At 40.8% G+C, this 20,683-nt stretch overlaps 1 protein-coding gene across 2 annotated transcripts in view; it reads right to left on the bottom strand.

The window, feature by feature from the left end:
• Positions 1-1,666: 1,666 nt before the first annotated feature.
• LOC133902949 (protein OPAQUE1-like) overlaps positions 1,667-20,683 on the bottom strand; it is a 35,881-nt gene continuing 16,864 nt past the window's right edge. For both annotated transcript variants that reach the window (XM_062344276.1, XM_062344277.1), the window contains 21 exons: positions 20,317-20,377; positions 19,555-19,732; positions 15,747-15,952; positions 15,332-15,451; positions 7,149-7,247; positions 6,619-6,840; positions 6,135-6,253; positions 5,836-5,926; positions 5,642-5,686; positions 5,478-5,561; positions 5,177-5,347; positions 4,951-5,100; positions 4,110-4,286; positions 3,829-3,966; positions 2,993-3,063; positions 2,811-2,910; positions 2,678-2,734; positions 2,538-2,594; positions 2,349-2,429; positions 2,185-2,267; positions 1,667-2,081 (listed from right to left, as the gene is read on the bottom strand). In XM_062344276.1, coding sequence (XP_062200260.1) covers positions 1,931-2,081; positions 2,185-2,267; positions 2,349-2,429; positions 2,538-2,594; positions 2,678-2,734; positions 2,811-2,910; positions 2,993-3,063; positions 3,829-3,966; positions 4,110-4,286; positions 4,951-5,100; positions 5,177-5,347; positions 5,478-5,561; positions 5,642-5,686; positions 5,836-5,926; positions 6,135-6,253; positions 6,619-6,840; positions 7,149-7,247; positions 15,332-15,451; positions 15,747-15,952; positions 19,555-19,732; positions 20,317-20,377 — 2,461 coding nt within the window. In that variant the 3' untranslated portion in view covers positions 1,667-1,930. The remainder of the gene's footprint in view (positions 2,082-2,184; positions 2,268-2,348; positions 2,430-2,537; positions 2,595-2,677; positions 2,735-2,810; positions 2,911-2,992; positions 3,064-3,828; positions 3,967-4,109; positions 4,287-4,950; positions 5,101-5,176; positions 5,348-5,477; positions 5,562-5,641; positions 5,687-5,835; positions 5,927-6,134; positions 6,254-6,618; positions 6,841-7,148; positions 7,248-15,331; positions 15,452-15,746; positions 15,953-19,554; positions 19,733-20,316; positions 20,378-20,683) is intronic.

Raw genomic sequence — 20,683 nt, 5'->3', positions numbered from 1 at the left:
ATTCATCGGACGGCCGTGGCGCCTTCACGACTTAGCTTCGCATTGACACAAGCTTCGCGATGGTGTGACACGTACTCCTCCACTCTTCCCACGGTTTTGAGACCAAACCGCGAAACTATTTGCATATTTCTCAAAGCGTGACTCACTGCCTTGCTTACACCTTAAGCAAGCACTTCGATGTTGACGCGTGTACTCCATCATGCGATCCTGACCGCCGGCAAGTCTCTTCTGCTCCCAATCCCTCGGGCCACCTAGTCACTTGCACCGGCATCCCCTTCGCTTAACTTTGTCAACACACCGTCTCTATCCGCCTTCGATGCTTTGTTTGGCCTCCACATGTTCAACTAGGATCATTCTTGACTCCGCCCGGTCTCCTTGATCATCTGCCACTAAGCATTCTATCATCTGCACATCATGAGACAAGCAAACACATATCTCCAACTCTAATTTCAATTAGTCCATAATCAATATGATCAAATGAAATCCCAAATTAATTCAAATCACATCAAAACTCATATAAAATCGAAAATCATCAAACCAAATAAATGAAAATATCAATCACTCATCACAAATAAACCAATATACATTTCAACTTGATTTCTCATATCCAATTAAATCGGTTCCGTGATAGTGCATGTCCAATTATCAATGGCAAGTTGAGAGCTAACGGAATCTTCTCTGTTCCAAATCCATCTCAGGTACCTGAGTTACATCTGGCCCATTTGGCCTTGACTCTTGAGCCTACGCATTGCTAGAGCTGGCTGATCGATGAACGCAAATGCGATTTCTGTGGTTTGATTGATATTTTGTCTTACATATGGACAGGTTAATGCTTGGGATGTGCCATCGCAGCTTTTATCACCGTCGCTGGATAGTATCCATTTTATGCATTGCAAGATCAAAAGGGCCCCGAGATGCTCAAGCTGTTAGAGCATATGAAGTCACTAGCCCAAGTGTACAACTATGTGTAGTCCAAATCACTAGTTTTGGTTAGTCTCTTTCTAAAAGCTGATATAAATATATAATTCACACTTTCCTTCCCATGGTGCTTTAGACCAAGGAGGAATGTCCATTATAATCAATTAGCGATTAACTACACAAATAGAGAATGGAAGCATTTCGAGTTGCCGGATCATGTAATCAGCAATTGAGATAACAAAAAAGATCAAAACAAATTAACTAAATTAATTAAAGAAACGGACACCATTTCCTTAATATTCAGTCCAGAGCATAATTTTATCCAGCCTGCGTCCCATCCTCTCCATACGTCCATGTTACCATTGCCTTGCACTCTAAATTATCTGTGACCAACCTACCAAGTTTCTCAGAAAATTGGTCTAAAAAGGTTTCTCGGAAAATTTCGCTAGAAGAAAACCAGTCTTTTTTTTATAGTCAATACTTTGAATCTTTATCGGACCTATCAAACTTAAGCAATCTCCATATCAGGGAAAAGGTGCATAATTGCACCATTTTCACAGTCGATTCCACCTTTTCACATAATGTGTTCTATTATATTCCATTTGGCCGACGACGAGACCATAACAAAAACTATATTCCATTCCTACAGGACTTGAGAGGAAGACTCGTCGACCAATCACAGAGAGTGAGGAGTCCCAAATTTGGCAAATTAGTCATTGCTGCAACCTACGGGAAAAGCTAAGAGAAAAGAAAGAAACAACTGCACCATTTCAATAGGTCAGCAGAAAATACCGTATTGCACAGTTGAGAGTGACTTGACATAATGGCATGAGAGATAGCAAAAGGAAAATGAAGAAAAAAATATATGAAGAATGGATGAATATGGGCGCCAATTGAACCATTTGGGTCATGTCAGTAAACCAACCAAAACTACGGTTATGGTTTCTACCAACTTAGCATTCCTCTAAATTACCTACCGGGTCATCACTATTTGTTACGAAGGTTAGCAAACCTAGGCAGTTCGTCTCGATGAGTATGATGATTGGAGGTGCTGCATCAAGAACTGAGCAGAGTGAACATGACGAAGCGATGAGGGCATTTCGATGTTGGACATGTCTACGGCTGGTACTTCTGCTGCTATTTCCTCGGTCGTGAAAGGAATGCTGCAATCATGACAATAATAAGAAAGGATAGTGATAGTAGAAATGATTTAAGACAGATTAATAAGTGCATGAACCGAAGCTCCAATTTTCTGGGATCACTAACCTTAAGTCATCATCCAGAAGAAATGAATTTGACACAGGATTTTGTGCGTCGTTACTCACCATGTCTCTCATTTGGGCAACAACCTGCAAAGAATCCACGAGTTAGCTGCAAGCCTGAAACATGGCTGCGTATCACAGATAGCACAGGATAAGACGAGAACAAACCTCAGATGATACACTATGAGTACCATATTTGTCGTCCCAGTACATAGTACATAGACGATATATTTGTCTCACACTTAACGCCTGGCAGAATCAGTGAAGCAAAATAAGAGTTTTAATTGGGAAAGATGATTCTATCCGAGAGCATAACTTGTACCATATAGAAGTTCTGCTATTAAAATTTGTCTATACCGGGCAAATACTTTTCGTAATCTGCTCCAGGGTCTTTTTGCTTTTCTGTGGAATGATCTGCAATGCCATGTAATGCTATTAGAAGAATGCATGAAAATAATATTGTAATATAGCTATCTAGACATGGTACTAAGTTTTACCAGAAAGTCAACCGCTTGTCTGATGTACTTTAGTTCCTCCCAAGCTGCACCTGCATGCTACAACATAGAAAAGAATAGGTGCACCATTGAATGTTCATCATGATTATAAATGAGAGCAAGACCTGCTGCGAACCTCTTCTTTAGTGTCCACAATCCATTTCTCCAGTACACAAAGCCCAGATTTCACATATTCCCCATTCGAAAATGTGCAACACTCTCGTCGTAGGAGCATACTAGACATTAGAAAGACAAACCCAATGAAGAGCTTGTTGACCCGAATGTTGTCTGAAATATAGTTAACATGTGCAGACTAACCTATTGAACAACTGTACATTGATGAAGGAGAAAACTTGAGTTACTAGCTTGCGGATGAAAAAAGAAGGCACCTGTAGCAAGATTTGATTTAAAGATCAGTAGAGTGCTCAGATCATGAAGACAAAAAATTACCAAATTAGAAATAATGGGTTCCCTAAAATAAATAGGACGATAAGTTCAAATGGAAAATTGGATCAAGGCTTCTCTTGTGCAATCAGGCCCTGCTCAAATTTGGTTTATATGGGTTATTGCACTTCATTGGGTTTTACAGTCAATGCCCTATATCGAATTTGTGGAACTAGATCCCGGCACTTCATGGGATTGTGCAAAGCAATTTCTTCTGTTCAGCGACAAACAAAAATCAAATATGACCTGCTTTCTGATGCCAGTATGACTCCCTAAAAGATGACTCAACGAAAAACACTTAAAATAATCATGTGGACCAAACAGCCAGATTGGATTCTTCATCCTCCTACAATTATTTTCTCCATTTAGCAATTTAGGATGGACATTTTCTCTCCAGACCATATTAACATGCTAAGCCCTTGGACTAAGTGGGTAGGTCTTGATGCACCATACTTTGAACGTACAGGGTTCCAGATTCAAAACTGAACAGACTCAGAGCGTGGCAAGTTGCCAATAGTATCAAATTACCTACATCGAGTCAAAGGATATAGGAATTACGAAAGTATCAGATCCCAAAGTACACTTGCATGACTATGAAGCTATAATAACTGTGCAAAAAACATGTAACAATAGTAGCCTCAAATGGAATTTGCCAATAAACTGTTGCATATTTGGAGTAAATACAGGCAGTATTGTATGGAGCAACTCACAAAATTTTTATGTAGCCTATCCATCAAAGTGTCCAAAAACTTTATAATCCGATCCCAATGAGTACTTATTGGTTGCTGCAAGGTCACATCGGGTGATCTCGACCTCCTACCAGTGCCTCCTTGAGCAAGTTTTGGTGCCTTGTGATTAACGCAATAGAGGTTAAAGTTGTTGCTTTCCAAATATGAACAGATCAAATGTACAGCCTCCAGAAAATAACTTCACTAAAGAAAAGTTTGTGCTAGATGCAGATAGCAAGCCACTGAGATATTAGATCACATACCTGAATGCAAAGGCTTAAAAGTGGTGATATCTCTTTCTTCAGAGTGTCACGAATTAAGCCAAAGATTTTCTCCAAGGAAGCAGTTAGTTGTTGCTTAAATAACATGGCTGGGTATCGAGCATCAATGTGTGACATGCTTATCCGTTGTCCAAAGGCTTTCAAAGGAGACCGGAATGTCTGTAAGAATACTTAGACGTGATAAGAAATAACTCTAAATATGTAGTAATACCTTTTTATTAGATATGTAACAGTATTTGTTCCATAACAATCCCAAGTTCCTCATTTCTGGGAAATGCTGGTCCCAGCTGCGATGCCATAAACAGACTGGTTTTCTGGTAGATTCCAGCCAAATATCTATTCTCTGTATTTTTCTTCCATAGCTCCCATGTATTTGTATTTTCTTAGTTTCATAAGGTTTACATCCTTTCAAAGAGGACTAAATAAATCTAGTACTGATCGGTACAATCATACTGGTCAGAAACAATTTAACTTGTAACAGTTAGTAACAGGCTGGTTCCCAGAGACAAATTGAACCTGATACCATGTGACCACTGTGCGGCTCAACTCTATAGCAAAGGCACAAAGGGCAAATATACAAGAGTGTGGGTGTGACAATATGCAAAGAACACCCTATAAAGAACTAAAATACAACACAATGTATTTACATCTAACAACACCAAACAGCATGGACAAATACTATTTATGCAAAACATCTGTGTTAATACTGAAATAATGCATTTGTTAAAGTTCTGTTTTAACATAAAGAAACTCTGGTTGGGAACAGAAGAGAGCCACAAAGTGTAAACCGAAAAGTGAATAAGTTGGATGGATTGGAACTGACTTCATTTGCCTTTTCACTTAAGTGAGTATCTGAAGAAGATCGAGACGGTGCCGTGATGAATCCTTTTGACCTTAAGTTTCTTTGCAACATGCATAGAAGAGCAGAAGCGTTTGCTAGCCAGTACGGCAAAATGCTGTTCTCGTTTTCTGTCTGAAAAACAAAATGTTGAAGACCAATAACCAGAGCAATACGGTCACATAGTTAAGCATATAAACAGGATTCTAACCTTAAGAATGGTATTGATTGTGTGAATTATGAAGTCAAAAATAGTTGTTCTTTCAGCCTCGAATACTCCCCAATGGAGAAGGCATTTGTAAATGATACAGGCGGCAACTGGTTTTCCCTTCTTGAATCCCATATCATCTTTGATGCACCGTTGGAGCACTTCATGATAATCCTGAAAGTGTCACTTTTGATGGTGAACATGCTTAACTTCATACGAGAAATTCATCCTGGAGATGATTAATAGCTAGAAAGAAAATGTACAAAAATGCGGGGTTTTTTTTAAGTAGAGAGAGATATTCAACCTCATGTCTATCAGAATTCATCCTTGACCTTCTTAATTCTGTCAGGTTTTGCGGGAGAGGTGCTAGTTTTACAGGTGAAGATTCCTGAAAGGAGATACAATTTCATTTATCAGTAACTGATATGATTCTACATTGAAAAAAGAAAGTTAAGTTGCATGTCTTACAAAGGATGACCGTGGGCTGCATGGGGAAGCCACCAAAGGGTGGCTCTATCAACAAAAACAAAAATATTTATTAGAACATAGTATTTATTGATCAAGAATCTAACATGTCTTCAATTGAATAGACTCGTTTATTATCCAAAACAAAAGAAAAAACGAGATGTATGTCTAGAATGAATAAGAAAGGCTCCATATACCCCAGTTCGGCTGTGCCTAGGAGATAAGTTTAAGGCCTTCTGTCTCAATAAATGATTCTCATCTTCCAAATTTGAGATCTTATCCTCCAAGCTGTAAAAATAAGATCCAAATTATTTAGTTAATGGGGTTTGTGTGTGTAATTGTAAGAAATAAGATTTTTTTCTTTCATATAGCTATTGAGGAAAAAAACAATGAACTGTTTCAGCATAAAATGCTCAACTTATACAAAATACTTGATAATGGATAATAACATTTACATACTGGAAGTCTTAGATGTTACTGTAACAAGAAAGCATACTTTTGCAAGTTATCCCGTAGATGCAGATAGTTCTTTTCCACATCATGCAGCTTGTCTATATTATCATGGCTGCATTGTTGAGCTTTTAAGAGCTCTTGTTCCATTTCTGTGTTCTTTGCCTGCATTAAAAAAAAAAAGATTGGTACCTTTAGAACACAAATCTAATCAACCTATCAAAGGTAACATAAGAGGCACTAGAATTGTATTTGAATCTTTCATAAAAGGGATGCTTAGCTTACAGCCTTATTTAGGTTGCAAAAGGCATGTTAAGTAAATACTTGCAAATTAAGAGAAATCACGAACTAGAATACAACTATATTACAACATTAAGAGCAAAAATGAATCAGTCACTAGTATCACATTATTGAGAACTAAAAGGGTAAGTGACACATCCATCAAAATTGGAAAGTAGCATGAAATTTGAGTGCAAATTGAATTTGAAGTAGGGATGTTAGACTAAATTAAATTATAGGTGCCACAGCACCTTCAGTGAAATATTTTCCCTCTTCACTTCTTCTATCTGAGAAAGACTGTTACGGAGAGCTTCTTGATCCTTGGTCCATAACTCTAACTGATGTTGGAGTGAGGCAATTTTCTTGCAATTATTTTTATTTTCTTCGTTTGATGCCTCTAATTCAGACTTTACCGATTCCAAGATTTTAAGAAGCTTAGAGATCTCCAATGTCTTCGACTCTTCAGCAGAGAGCTGCGTACAAACACATGATTACATAATTGATAATCGTCGATAGAAAACAATCAATCTAGAAGAATTCGACTGCTGAGAAATATGAAGAAAACAAATAGATGATATTTTTACCAAAATGCATATACATTGTATACACATTATGGAACTACTTTAGATGCTTTGCTGCTAATTCTTATTCGTCGAATCCTTAAAGTCCTCTTTCCAGGTTACCAAATCTCTATGCAGAGCATCCTGTATCTTCATATTGAAAAGCACTTCACTTTTGTAGGTTTTTACAATAAAAAAATCTGTATCGCATAGAAGCATACCCTTTGCCTCCTCTCTAAAGTGAATCGCAAGGTAAGATCTTCTAAGCTCCTCTCTAGTTTGCCTTTTGCTTCACGTAAAGCTCCAGTTTCATATGCAGCCTTGAAAATGAAGTAGATTAGTACTTGAAGTGAATTGAAATAAGAATGTTAATATACCACATAATTACACTACATGGCATGTAAATCATCAATAATACGAAAAATATTTAATACAGAAAAGGTAAATGAAATGTTTATGGCACAAATAATGGAGTACCCGCGGAATACATTTAGAATTTAAACATGTGGAAAATTGAGTTTCATGCACCAGCAATCTCAACTAAAATCTTAAGCCGTTGAGGAATGGTGTGCAATATATTACAGCATTCCCTGTTAGTACATCATGTCAAGCCTTCACCAGGCTTGAAGTGGATCACGATTTTTTTTAAGAAAATTGTGTTAAACAACCCTCAAACTCAGGAATTTTGGCTCTAATACCACACTTAGTTTTATGCATCAACCAGTTCACCCAAAAGCTTAAGCTATTGATGAAAGGTGTGGAGTATACTTCGCAAGATTCAACACTAATTTGGCTAAATGTTAAATACATCCAGGAGATGCAAGAATGAGAAAAGCTACTGTGTATTCATCTGCAATGGAAAGGATTTTTCTGTTTTAAGCAAGCAGAAGTAGCCATCATCATCATATGCCTAATTTAAGCTTTGGATCTCATGAATGAACTATAACATAGGCATAGTAATGTTTTGTAACAAGGGTATCATCAGTTCATCACTTCATTCCTCAAAAAAATGGTCAAGTTGCAAAAGAACAGAAAAAATGAATAAACTAAAGAAATTGTAAAATAGATCGTCATGTCTAATGGCCAAGTTGTACTACCTAGCCAAACTTGCTGACAATAACTATCATATTTGAATCTTGCTTACAACAACTAACATATTTGCGTGTATGTTGGATTCCCACCCTTTTCAGGAACCTTATGTTTATCTCTCAGTAGTCGTGCCAGATGGGAGGCGTGGGGGTGGTGCTGGTGCCGGCGTGGGGGGCGTTGGGCCCTCATGGTGGCGCCCTACTAGCCGCCTGCTTGTTTGGGCGCCAGCACGACAGCCGCAGCAGGAGCTGGCACGCTCGGTTCTCGCCAGTGGACGGGTGCAGTGTCTCTGCTCGCCGCCCCCTTCTGCCGGTGTGGTGGCGTGGGTAAGGGCAGACACGCCCAGGGCTGGGTGCAGTGGCTCGGTGGCAGAGTGTTGCGGGACGCTGCGGCTCTTCACCATGGCAACGAGTGCGGCCTCGACCCGTTTGTGGTGGCTGGCCTCAGACCCTCTTCGTCTTGCATTGCTCGGCCTCGGACCTTGGCTACTGCCGGCACTCCTCCCCTTGCCAAACCTCTCTTCTCCTGGTTTTGGCCCATGGGGAGCTCAGTGGCGTGTTGGTGGTTCGAGGACGGTCTCCCAGTTTTCGTTGCTCCTCCCCTTGCCTAGCCTCCTCTTTTCTGCAAGTCGGGCCTGCGAGGAACTTCGTGACGGTGGGTTGGCCAAGCTGGCAAGGGGGTGGCGAGCCTACTACCTTGGTTGTGGCCCACGTGCTTGTTGGCCGTTCGCGAGGGGCGGAAGGTGGCAGCCGTCAGCAAAAGCCTTGCTTGGTCTCTAGCCAGCATCAACGACGGCGACGCCCACGAGCACCGTTCTCCTCCTTTGAGGCGTTGTCTTGGCGTCTCCCGGCCTCTCTCCCCTGGATTCTCTAGGTGAAAACCTTGTTTGGGCAACCGAACAGGCGACGGCGGCATCTCAACATTGCGCCCTCCTTGGAGGCGTCGCTATGGAGGTCCTTCTCTGCGCCGCGGTGGCCGTCGCCTTGTGGCTTCTCGACCAGGTTCGGCATTGGCATTGGCTAAGCTTGGACTTAGCGGAGGCCAAGAGTTTCGATGAGGTTTGCTATCTATTGTTGCTATCACGCTGCGCTCAGTTCGACTGATGCGCTTTGGGATGAGCATGGCCGTGTGGAGTCGGAGCTGCTGCATCGATGGGGCATGACAGAGCCCGGCAACGATGACACATGGTTGTGCTCCCTCCTGCGGGGTCAGTGGACTGCGGTGGGAACATGGAGAGAACAAGGCAGCGGTTATGGTCCGTGTGTGGAAGTCGAAGCTGTTGCGCCGTTGTATGGGCTGGACAACGATGACCTATGCCGGACGCGGTCAGTTGGTAGGGTTGTGTCAGTGCCTTGAAGTTGTTTGTTGGGTCAGTCCTGTTCCAAGGTTGTTCGGTTGTTGTTGTTTGGGTTTTTCATTGGTTTCTCATCAAATAAACCGCTTTGTGAGGTTTTTGGACTCAGTTTCCTCTAATAAACTGAGTAAACTCTCTTCTTCTTTAATAAAATCGGTAGAGCTCGTGCTGTCCTTTCGGAAAAAAAACACTCATTCCGACAATAGACAGAACACCCTCTCCCTCTCCTCTGTCAGCTCATTAGTCTGGGTCTACCGAGCTAGTGCTGGGATATTCGAGAATGGTTTTCATGAATTCAAACAATAGAAGTTGGAATATAGTCAATTAGAACATTAGAGGGTTAAACAGTGACGATAAATGAAGAGCCTTGCGAAATAAGATTGAAGAAAGTGTATGTGCAATTTTATGCATTCAAGAAACAAAGAAAGAATTTATAGATTACTCTTTCATCAAGAAGTTTGCTCCAAAACGCTTCAATAAGTTTACTTTTGCTCCTTCAGATGGAGCTTCAGCTGATTGGTGTTTCACTTCAGTGAACTAGACCCTTAGTTACCCCAACACCTTGATAATTCCAATGGAAAAGCCAATCTCTAATCACACTCCTTGCACAGTCCAAATCGGCACTTCAATGCCTCAGAGCTAAAATTTTCAGATTTGAAAATTACTGGCTGAACAGCCGAGCTTCTTGAGTATCGTGTGAAGGTGATATCACATATCTATGTTAATGTACTTTTAAAAAATATGTTATTCTAAGAATGACTACCTTTTATATTGATTGGCAAGTATGTGACTTGTTCATGAAACTCTTTGTTTTTATCATGATGTTATTCTTAGTCGATCCTTGGTCGCATATCATTGTGATGATACATAAGATTAGCACATATATTGATTAATGATCACATTTCATAGATATAGAGATACCAAGTCAATAATGTGGATATTTATGTTAGAGAACATGATGTTGGATAGACCCACTTTGAGATACTGCTGGGATTGTTATTTATGATGTGCCATCAGTTGTTATCATAAATGGTGTACCTACAGGATCCTTAGACCTGAGATCTTCATTGATTCCCAGAATGTGCAGTGGCATACTTTGAGGCTGTCAAACGCTGTTCCGTAACTGGGTAGTCATAAAAATAGTTTTCAGGCTTGTCATGAAATATGTCGTGGACTGTGAGCGATCAAGATGAAATTTTGCCCGTCCTTGATAACGGGAGAGATATCTCTGGGCCCCTCGAGGTAGTTGGATTAAGAAAGTACATGGCCATACCAATATGATTAAAGAGTTAGTTATGATGAATCCACTACTTGATTAAGTGAATGGTCGAGCTATCACAAGGGTAGCACGTATCTCGCCTTGAGTTTGACTGGTATCGTGAGGTGAAGGGATCGGTGCATGTGTATATCAAGGTTCAGCCGATATGATTTTTTGTGTATACTCGGGAGTCAACATGTCCTATTAGGGACTGCTATTGATTTCGGTTTGGAAAGGGTTTCCGAGTCGTAGCCGTTTGTACATGAACCTAACAGGTCACGCACTTAATGGATTGAAATAAAACATGCGAATTGGATTCGTATATGAGTTTTGATTGAATTGTGATCCATGAGAAGTTAGAGTCCTAAAGGGCTTCCAACGTGAGAGTCCATTGGCGAGCTCTAAGGAGAGGCGTGGGTAGGGTGTGCTAAGGTTGAGCCACTCCAAAACCCTAGCCACAGCCTTCTACACGATCTTCCAAAACCCAAGTCGCGCGTGCGGTGCTAGCACATCGGCGCTCGGCGTTTCTACCCAGTACATGTGGATACTGTAGAGACACTGCTGCTATTGCGACACTAATGTTCTCGACGAGTTGATCGCGACGTGTTCGGGATTGGTCGCTGGCCGTGAAGAATTGGTCGACGTACCTGTTCGTCTGATCGTAGAGTACAACACGACCACTCAGATCTGGTCGGAGAGCACGACACGACCACTCAAAACTGATCGAGGATGCGACAGACCTGATTGGGAGCTAGTCGAGGAACTGGTCTAGGAGCACGACCACCTGCTCGGAGTTGGTCGGGGGGCGTGACCACTTGCGCGGGGCTGGTCACGGATCTGATTAAGAAGCTGCTCGAGGAGTTTGACGCGCATGACGTTGGATTGGTCTACTCCAACTATTCTTCCGCTACACTACGCGTTGAGCAGTAACGATCTATGATCTTCTACTAGCATGGTTTTCTGGTGAATACGGTAGGAATTTTTTGTTTTAGACTAGCGTAGTCTGCTCGTTACCCAACATCGTGCAATTCTCATGGAACTTGGAGGTTAGGGCCACCTCTAGCACTAGCAGGATCACAACAAAGCTCAAGACACTAAGAAGAGTCCTTAAAAGGTGGAGCAAAAATTTGTCGTAGCTTAACAAGATTATTCAGAATTGTGATGAAACTTTGGAAGTTCCGGACAGACTGGAAGAACAATGCCCTCTATTCAACCAGGAAAGAAATTTCAGAAACATCCTCAGGAAACACACTCTGTTAATGCTAAAATACAAAGATGATTATTGGAGGAAAAGGTTTACCATTCGGTGGGTTTGTTTGGGTGATGCAAACAAAATTCTTCCAAGCAGCTGCTACAGAGAGGTACAGGATAAACACTCACAAGCTTACAGGCTGAGGATGGAAGAGCTGTGACAAACCATAGTGAAAAGGCTACAATCATTTGGGACACCTTCAGCCATAAAATGGGACATTCTGATCACCCAATTATGAGTTTTAGCCTACAGTTTGTCCAGCCAGGGGGCAATCTTGAGAGGCTAACTGATCCTTTTTCTTTTGAAGAAATTGACTCCATAGTCAGAGATATGTCATCAGATAAAATCCCAGGACCTAATGGTTTTAATGACCTTTTCCTCAAAAAATGCTGGAGTTTTATCAAAGGACTTTTACTCCTTGTTTTCTGACTTCTTTTATGGAATCATTAATCTTCAACTGATCAATAACTCTCTCATCACCCTAGTCCCAAAGGTCAACACTCCTGAAATTTTGAATGACTTCAGGTCTATCTCCCTGCTCAACACTACTTTTACTCCTTGTTTTCTGACTTCTTTTATGGAATCATTGATCTTCAATTGATCAATAACTCCCTCATCACCCTAGTCCCAAAGGTCAACACTCCTGATATTCTGAATGACTTCAGGCCTATCTCCATGCTCAACACTTCGCTCAATATAATCACCAAATTGTTGGCAAATAGGCTTCAAACTGATATTACAGAACTCATTCATAAGAATCAGTATGGTTTCATAAAGGGAAGGGCCATTCAAGACTGCCTAGGATGAGCTTTTGAATATCATCAGTGTCATCACTCCAAACAGGTAATGGTAATCCTCAAGCTTAATTTTGAAAAGGCTTTTGACACTATTGAGAACCAGACTATCCTGCAGATGCTGGAGCACATTGGCTTCAATGAACGTTGGATGAGCTGGATTAGGTCCATTCTAGCTTCTGGTTCCTCCTTTGTCTTGCTTAATGGGGTACCTGGAAAGACCTTTCAATGCAAAAGAGGAGTCAAACAAGGGGACCCTCTTTCCCCTCTTCTATTTGTTATTGCTGCTAACCTACTGCAGATTATAGTCAATGAAACTACTTGTAGAGGTTTGCTTAGTCACCCTTTGCCTCTTCCTCATGATTTAGATTTCCCAGTGGTTTAGTATGCAGATGACACAATCTTGGTTCTTAAAGCTCTCAGAGAGATATCTTTTGTTCAAAATGGCTCCTGCACTCTTTCAGCACTTCCACAGGGCTGAAGATCAACTATCACAAGTCTTGTATGATCTCCATCAATGTATTTGCAGATAAAATAGAGCTTCTTGATGGGGTATTCGGGTGCAAAATTGGATCCTTTCCTTTCACTTACCTGGGTCTACCCCTTGGCACTCATAGGCCCAAAGTGGAACATTTCTCCCCTTTTATGAACAAATTTGAGAAAAGACTGTTTGCAACCTCTTCTCTGCTAGGTATGGTTGGACGGATGATGTTGGTCAACTCGGCCCTCTCGTCACTCCCGACCTATGCAATGTATATGTTGAAGCTCCCTAAGAAGGTAGTTGAAAACATAGATAGAGCTCGAAAGCATTGTCTCTGGAGGGGATCAGATATCAATGCTAAGGGAAACCTCTGGTGGCCTGGAATCATGTATGCACCCCAAAAAATAAAGGTGGCCTAGGTGTTGTCAACTTTCGTGTGCAAAACAAGGGCCTACTAATGAAACACTTGTTTAAGTTCTATAACAAAATGCGTGTGCCTTGGATCAATATGATCTGGGGCACGCACTACAATGGAGGACTGATATCTCGTAACATCCCGCCCAGAGGATCATTCTAGTGGAAGGATATAGTGAAATTCTATGACCACTTCAGAGGGGTGGATGCAAGCTCACTAAGCTCACTGGGAGATAGCTCTACAATCTTACTCTGGATATATGTTTGGAATGGACGGTATCTAAAAGAACATATTCCAAGGCTATTCTCCTTTGCAAAAGACAAAAGTATCAGTTTGCAACACTTGGAAGCCATCAAGATCAGTTCCCTCACCAATGAGTCCACAAGCTCTTGGTGAACTCAACATACTTCAAGAGTACATGAATCAAGCTCACATCTTTTAATTTGGCTGCTCTTCAAAGACAAGCTCAATTCCAGGAATCTTCTCAAAAGGAAGAACTTTCATATCAAAGAGGACAACTACAATTATGTTCTCTGTTCACAAAATGTTGAAGAGACCACCTATCACCTTTTCTTCATTTGCCCATTGGCCATAAGATGTTGGTTGTCCCTTAACGTCATTTGGGATCATTCAAGACCTTTCTTCTCCATGATCCAAGAAGCAAAGCAACAATTTCAGCTCCCCTTCTTCATGGAGATCTTCATGATTGAGGCCTGGGAAATCTAGAAGCAAAGAAATATGAAAATCTTTCAAAGGGTTGTGCCTTCATTTCAATATTGGAAGGTTTGCTTTGAAAATAGTGTTTTACTACATTTGCATAGAATGAGATGACTTAAGCCTAGATGTTTCCTCTTGGATTAACTCTCTCCCTTAGCCCTCCTTCTCCTTTGTGTTGGATCTTCTTGATCCAATTGATGTACAAGTTTCCTTTTATTCTTTTCGTTTATATTAATAAAAATAACACAGTAGGGGCTTCCTCTACTATACAGTTTCGAAAAAATAAGTATCATATTTGAATCTTTCTTACAACAACTACCATATTTGTGGGTATGTTGGCTTCCCACCCTTTTAAGGAACCTTATGCTTATCTCTCAGTAGCAACCAAATATTTACACACTTTCTAATATATCATCTGTGACACTGTTGTGCTAACTACTAACAACTAGTTCAATCCATAGTTTCTAATATATATAGAAAAACTAGTCTGAACTCTCGTGAGTACATACTCCAGCTCAATCCATAGTTGATCCTATTATAACTGAAGTATATACTACATTCTGAGATGTGTATACTATTTTCTGAGATGCATATACTTCTTTATAAGTGAAGTATATACTTTTTTAGATGTATATACTACCTTTTAAGATGTACATACTCCTTTACGAATACTTATTAGAGGAGTTTGTACACCCGGAAGTACAGAGAAAGGCTTCCTATATAAATGTTTATGTATATGTGTATATATATATGCATATACATATGTATATGTGTATATATACACATATGTATATGTATATATATAATATATATATCCACTTATGGATGTTTTCAGTTTGGTAGAGTAAATGTTGTATATGCTTAGAAAATCAGGCTTTGCTTACGCGTGGAGTATAAGATTACTTGATAAACTAATTGCTCATCAAATTTAGTAGACATCTTTTTACTCACAAAAAATTTAGCAAGCTTCCAAACAATTTAAAGTTGGCTTCTACTTCTAGGTTCCAACCAGATAATTGAAGGAGATTGTAGATAATTGCGTACATGTTTAAGGTTCCACAATGCCCTTTTAGCAAGCTTCTGTCTCCAACAACACTGGACGAGAACTGTTGCCCATCGGTATTGCTGATGGACATTATGGAGCTTCCGCATCCTCCACCAAGCCTATATATAAAATTGACAGGGTTCTCAGTACACGTGAACTATATGAATAAAGGCAAAAACAAAAAGCATAAACATACAATAATAATGGAGATTTACAAAGGACAATTACATTCTCAATTCAATGAAACAATTCCACAACTCGAAAGTTAAAACTAATGGTCAAAACCTTGGTCCAAAGAGAGAGAACGAGGGAGAGATTAATTGCACCAAAAAAATAAAGAAACATGAAGGGGTGTACTTTGATTTTATTTTATTTTCATTCATTTAGTTTAACAGACTCAAAGATGAGCAAGACCTGGATAACAGTAGAAGCTTTAGCATTCTTTAAATGCAGCAATCTCTGAACTGCTAAAATATACCGAATGCCTGACTGGATGACAAGAGCAGCAGAACGAAGATGCATATATGAACAACGACACAACCATCTTCGAGCATATTTTTCAACTGAAACAGCTGCTGCAATCTGTCTCCTAGCTTCAAGAATATTTCGTGCTAAACACCCTGCAGGACAAAATTCAAAGTGAATTTATAGTGCATAAACCATTAACCCTGTTGAATTTTTAGAATATTGGTTTTAGGCATAGAATGCAGTAAGAAGGAATTACATACGAACTTCTTCAGGATAAGATTTTGTTAAAACATTGGTCAATAAGGTTTCTCCTAACATGTTTAAAGAATCCCACCAAATAAACAAAAAAAAGATAAAGCACGTTAGTTGTGACATAAAAGGAAAGCACATTTGTGACAAAAGATGAGGGTAGGCTCAAGAACAGATTTAATCTTCAACGCATCTAGTTGGTAGAAAGTGGTAGTTTGTGTGCTCTCTATAAGAATTTGTTTGTTCATTCTTTTTTATCATTCTAGGACCTTTGGACCTACTATGGTTTTGTTGCCAAGTACACTAAAATAGGCACGTTATCTTGTAGAAAGAAATGGTTAATGAACATATTTATTGCTACGACTATTGCAGCGGATGACTCGGATGTTCTCCCTGGTGCGCGGACTGAGCGCCACTTACACGCTGCAGTTCCTCACCATCTCCTGGCCGCATCATTTGGTGGGGTGGCGGCGGCAGATGGGACTGGCACGGATTCAGGTCGCTCACGTCGTCAGCCTCGTAGGCGTTGGCCATCTCACGCTGGGGCGTTTGTTAACCATCCCCCACAGCCTCCTCACCAGCCTGTTGGAGATGGCCGTGGGTCGCGCGATCCTTCCTTGACCAGGCAGGAGAAGAAGATCACCGCAACAACAATGGAATTTTCCAACTCCAAGGAATTCTGTGTAATCAATCGTTCTGAGAACATTGCTTGTACTGAGGCGGACCTTCGTCGGACGGTCTCCCCTCATGAAGCGGTGACGGAAATTGCACGCATATTCTCCCTGCCTGTTGAGTCTTTGGTCATCCATTGTCCCAGGCCGGAAGATTTCCTCCTATTTCTGCCTGATGAAGATGCAGTGGATAGGGTCCTCAATGGTAGTCGGGTGATCCAGACACCATTCTTCAACCTACTCGTCAAACGATGGACCCAGCATGCCCACTCTATGGGCGGCACTTTGCCTTGCAAGGTTGAGCTTGAACTCCATGGTGTCCTCGTGCATGCATGTAGTTTGGCAATGGCTGAACAATTGCTCAATCCTTACTATTGGATCATGGGACTTCAGTCGGCCATGGCTGATTGTTCTGACTTGTCCATGTTTCGTCTCACTGCATGGGCTCCTCACCCGGGGGTTTTCCCGTCAAGCAAAGACTTAGTAATCATGGAGCCGCCAGAGCATCATAGGTCGTTTCTATAGATCTTGTTGGTCAATTATCAATAATGATATAATGGAGCCGTTGTGGGCTGCTCAGCTTGGTCGTCGAAGGTTGATGCTCCTCAAGTTAAGGATTTTCGTCCCATAAGCTTGATTCATAGCTTTGCTAAATTAGTGGCAAAACTCATGGCCAACAGACTCGTTCCAAATTAGCCACCTTACTCTCAACAAACCAAAGCACTTTTGTCCGGGGGAGATGCATTCATGATAATTTTTATCTTGTCTAGCAAACAGCAAAATGCTTACATAGACAAAAGGAGCCTCACATCATCCTCAAACTGGATATCTCTAAGGCTTTCGATTTGGTGTCATGGCCTTTCTTGTTGGAAGTTTTTCAAAATTTGGGCTTTGGACGTCAATGGCGCAACCTTCTATGTACACTGTTGTCAAATTCTACTACCCGAGTTCTTGTGAATGGGGAACCAGGAGAGGAGATAATTCACTATCGTGGACTTCAACAAGGCGAACCTCTCTCCTATGATTTTCATTTTGGTAATGGATGTTCTTAATTCTTTGATCAGCCAAGCTTCTTGGGATGGTTTGTTTTAGCCACTTGCTGTTAGGGGTGTGCACCACCGAATGTCGCTATATGCCGATGATGTGGTAGTGTTCCTCCTACCAGTAGAAGAAGATCTTGTCTTGATTAAAGGACTACTACATGTTTTTGGTGGGGCTTCTGGACTTATGACTAATATCCATAAAAGTTCTGTCACTCCAATCCAGTGTTGTGATGACAAATTGGCCATCATACAGGACCTTCTTCCATGTGAGGTCAAACACTTCCCTTGTACTTATCTTGGATTGGATTGCCCCTGTCATTCAAGAAGCTCACCAAAGCTGATTACAAACCGCTAGTTGATAAAGTAGCTGACTACTTGCCAGGTTGGAGAGCTTCTTTGATGACAAAAGCTGGCGAGTTAGTGATGGTACGTGTGGTTCTCACAACTGCACCAATCTATTTGATGATTGCAATGGACCTTCCTAAATGGGTAACCAAAGCAATTGATAAGAGAAGAATGAAGTTTCTTTGGAAGAGGCAGGAACAAGCCAATGGTGGTAATTGTTTGGTCTCGTGGCAAAGGGTTCAATGGCCTATCTAGTATGGTGGGCTGGGCATTCATGCTTTGTCTCTCATGGGTTGGGCGCTACGTATCAGATGGCTGTGGCAAGAAAAAACAGACCCTTCAAAACCATGGGCAAGTCTTTAGAATCAAGTTCACCAAAATGCTAGAGCTTTGTCCTCCATGGTTGCGATAACATTTGTAGGCAATGGCTCAAACACAAAATTTTGGTTGATAGATGGTTAGAGGGAAGGCCAATAGCTAAGGTAGCTCCTAATCTGGTTGTTGTTGTCCCTCGAAGAATAATCACCAAGAGAACTGTGCTGGAAGCCTTGGATAGTAGTTGGGTGAGCGACATTAGAGGGCCTCTCTTAGTAAGTGCATTGGATGAATACCTCCAATTGTGGGAGATGCTAGAAAACATACACCTTCAGCGAGATGTCCAGGGTCAGCATATTTGGAAGCTTTCAAGCTCTGGCATCTACTCTAGCAAATCGGCCTACAAAGTGTTCTTTGTTGGGACCATAGATTCGCACCATGGAAGAGGATTTGGAAGTCTTACGCTCCGCTACAGTGCAAACTTTTCATATGGCTTGCTGTCCTCAACCGTTGTTGGATTGCTGATAGATTGTCAAAGCGGGGATTACCACACCCGGCGACATGCCCACTTTGTGATCAAGCCCCTAAAACCATTAACCACCTGTTGATTTCGTGTGTGGTCGTGAGGGAAGTTTGGTTCATTGTTTTTCAGAAAAAGGGCCTGCAGGTTCTATCTCCACAACCAGATGTCGTTTCCTTCTCCGGCTAGTGGAATAGGGCAATCAAGATATTGGATAAGGAGCACCGAAAAGGCCTCGATACATTGATCATCTTAGTGGCCTGGGAGATTTGGAAACACCAAAACAACTGTGTTTTAAAAAAAGCTAGCACTAGTGTGTCCTTGGTAATGCGGATAGTAGAGGAGGAGGGAGCCCTTTGGCGTACAGCCGAGGCTCATGGCCTCTAGACCCTTTTCTAGGGTCCAACATTCTTACACTTTGGTCGTTTCCTTTGTTCAAGCGTGGCGCGCATGTATCTGTTGGACTAGAGTGTTTGAGTTTAGGTGTGTAGTGTGTGTGGTGTTGTACATTTGGTACTCTTTCTTCTTAATGAAATAACACGTAACTCTCATGCGTCGTTCGAGAAAACTTTACATGCAATATATGAAAACTACCTAAATATCCAACATACCTCGGCAATACATTTGGAGACAAATAGAAGCTTTCCTAGTAGAAAGAAATCTCTTTCGAGCAATAAAGGTTTGAAAGTGACCCTGAATGATCCTAGCAGCACTATCTAGAATCTCAGCACGTCTGGAGTCCAAAACAGCAATCTGGCCAGCCCGGAGAAAAACTTTTGATCTGCCAAGCTGAAGAATATAATCAGATTCACAATAGGTCTTATATCATATAAATGTTTATTTACATAAAACTTAACTCATTAATAACGTCCCATCGAGAGGTGTTTCTGTGCTTCACCCTTTCAACGGGAGTTGCACAAATCTTGAAGCATTTGGGGCAAGTATGTAGAAACTTGGGTTCTACTTCAAAATGTGCAACTCTCAAAGGTCAAACATAGAAGCACCTCGATTCATATGCAACCCATGTAACAATTGCCTCTTTGATTGTTTTGTCTACCTCTACTGGTGATCTACATTTAAAAAAAAAAGAAGAAGAGCTATGGACCTTTTAATTCTTGAACTTCATAATTAGTTCCAAGTGCTGAACAATAACTTATATCATTAATGTTTTAGTTAAACGACACAAAAAAGGGAAAGCAATAACAAGAAATGGCAACCGAATGACTCATAGGTGATAATTGAATGCTTGAGTGTAGTTGAATGTTTTGAGTGTTAAAAATTAAAATGGACTCAAGACAAAAGGATACTTATCCCTAACAAAATGAAAATAAAACTTCCATAGTCCAAGGCTGGATAGAATTAGGATACTGTACTTGGAAGTTCTTGAGGTTTAGTTGCTTTAGGATTATCTCTGTCAATGATCTCTCATCAAACCTGCAATATGAAAAAAAAAATGCAATACCAATAATCGTTGACTCTATAGTAACATATTGATAAAACATTCTGCAAAATGAAACATAACAAAAAGTTGGCCAATAGAGCCCTGGAAAGTGCAGAAACGACATAAGGTTACAACATAATAGATTTACAGTATGACATTATTTACCTCATAAATAATGTAATATTAGTAGACTCCTACACCAAACTAAAGATGTTTAAATCAGCATGTCTAATCCCCCATCATGTTCATCTTATGCCCAGAACCTTTTTTTTTTACGGAACTGGAGGGGTGGGAGCCCC

This window comes from Phragmites australis, chromosome 21, assembly GCF_958298935.1.
Source record: "Phragmites australis chromosome 21, lpPhrAust1.1, whole genome shotgun sequence".
Classification (NCBI taxonomy): Eukaryota; Viridiplantae; Streptophyta; class Magnoliopsida; order Poales; family Poaceae; genus Phragmites; species Phragmites australis.
Note: the sequence above shows the minus strand (reverse complement) of the source record. Positions and strands in the feature narration are given on the sequence as shown.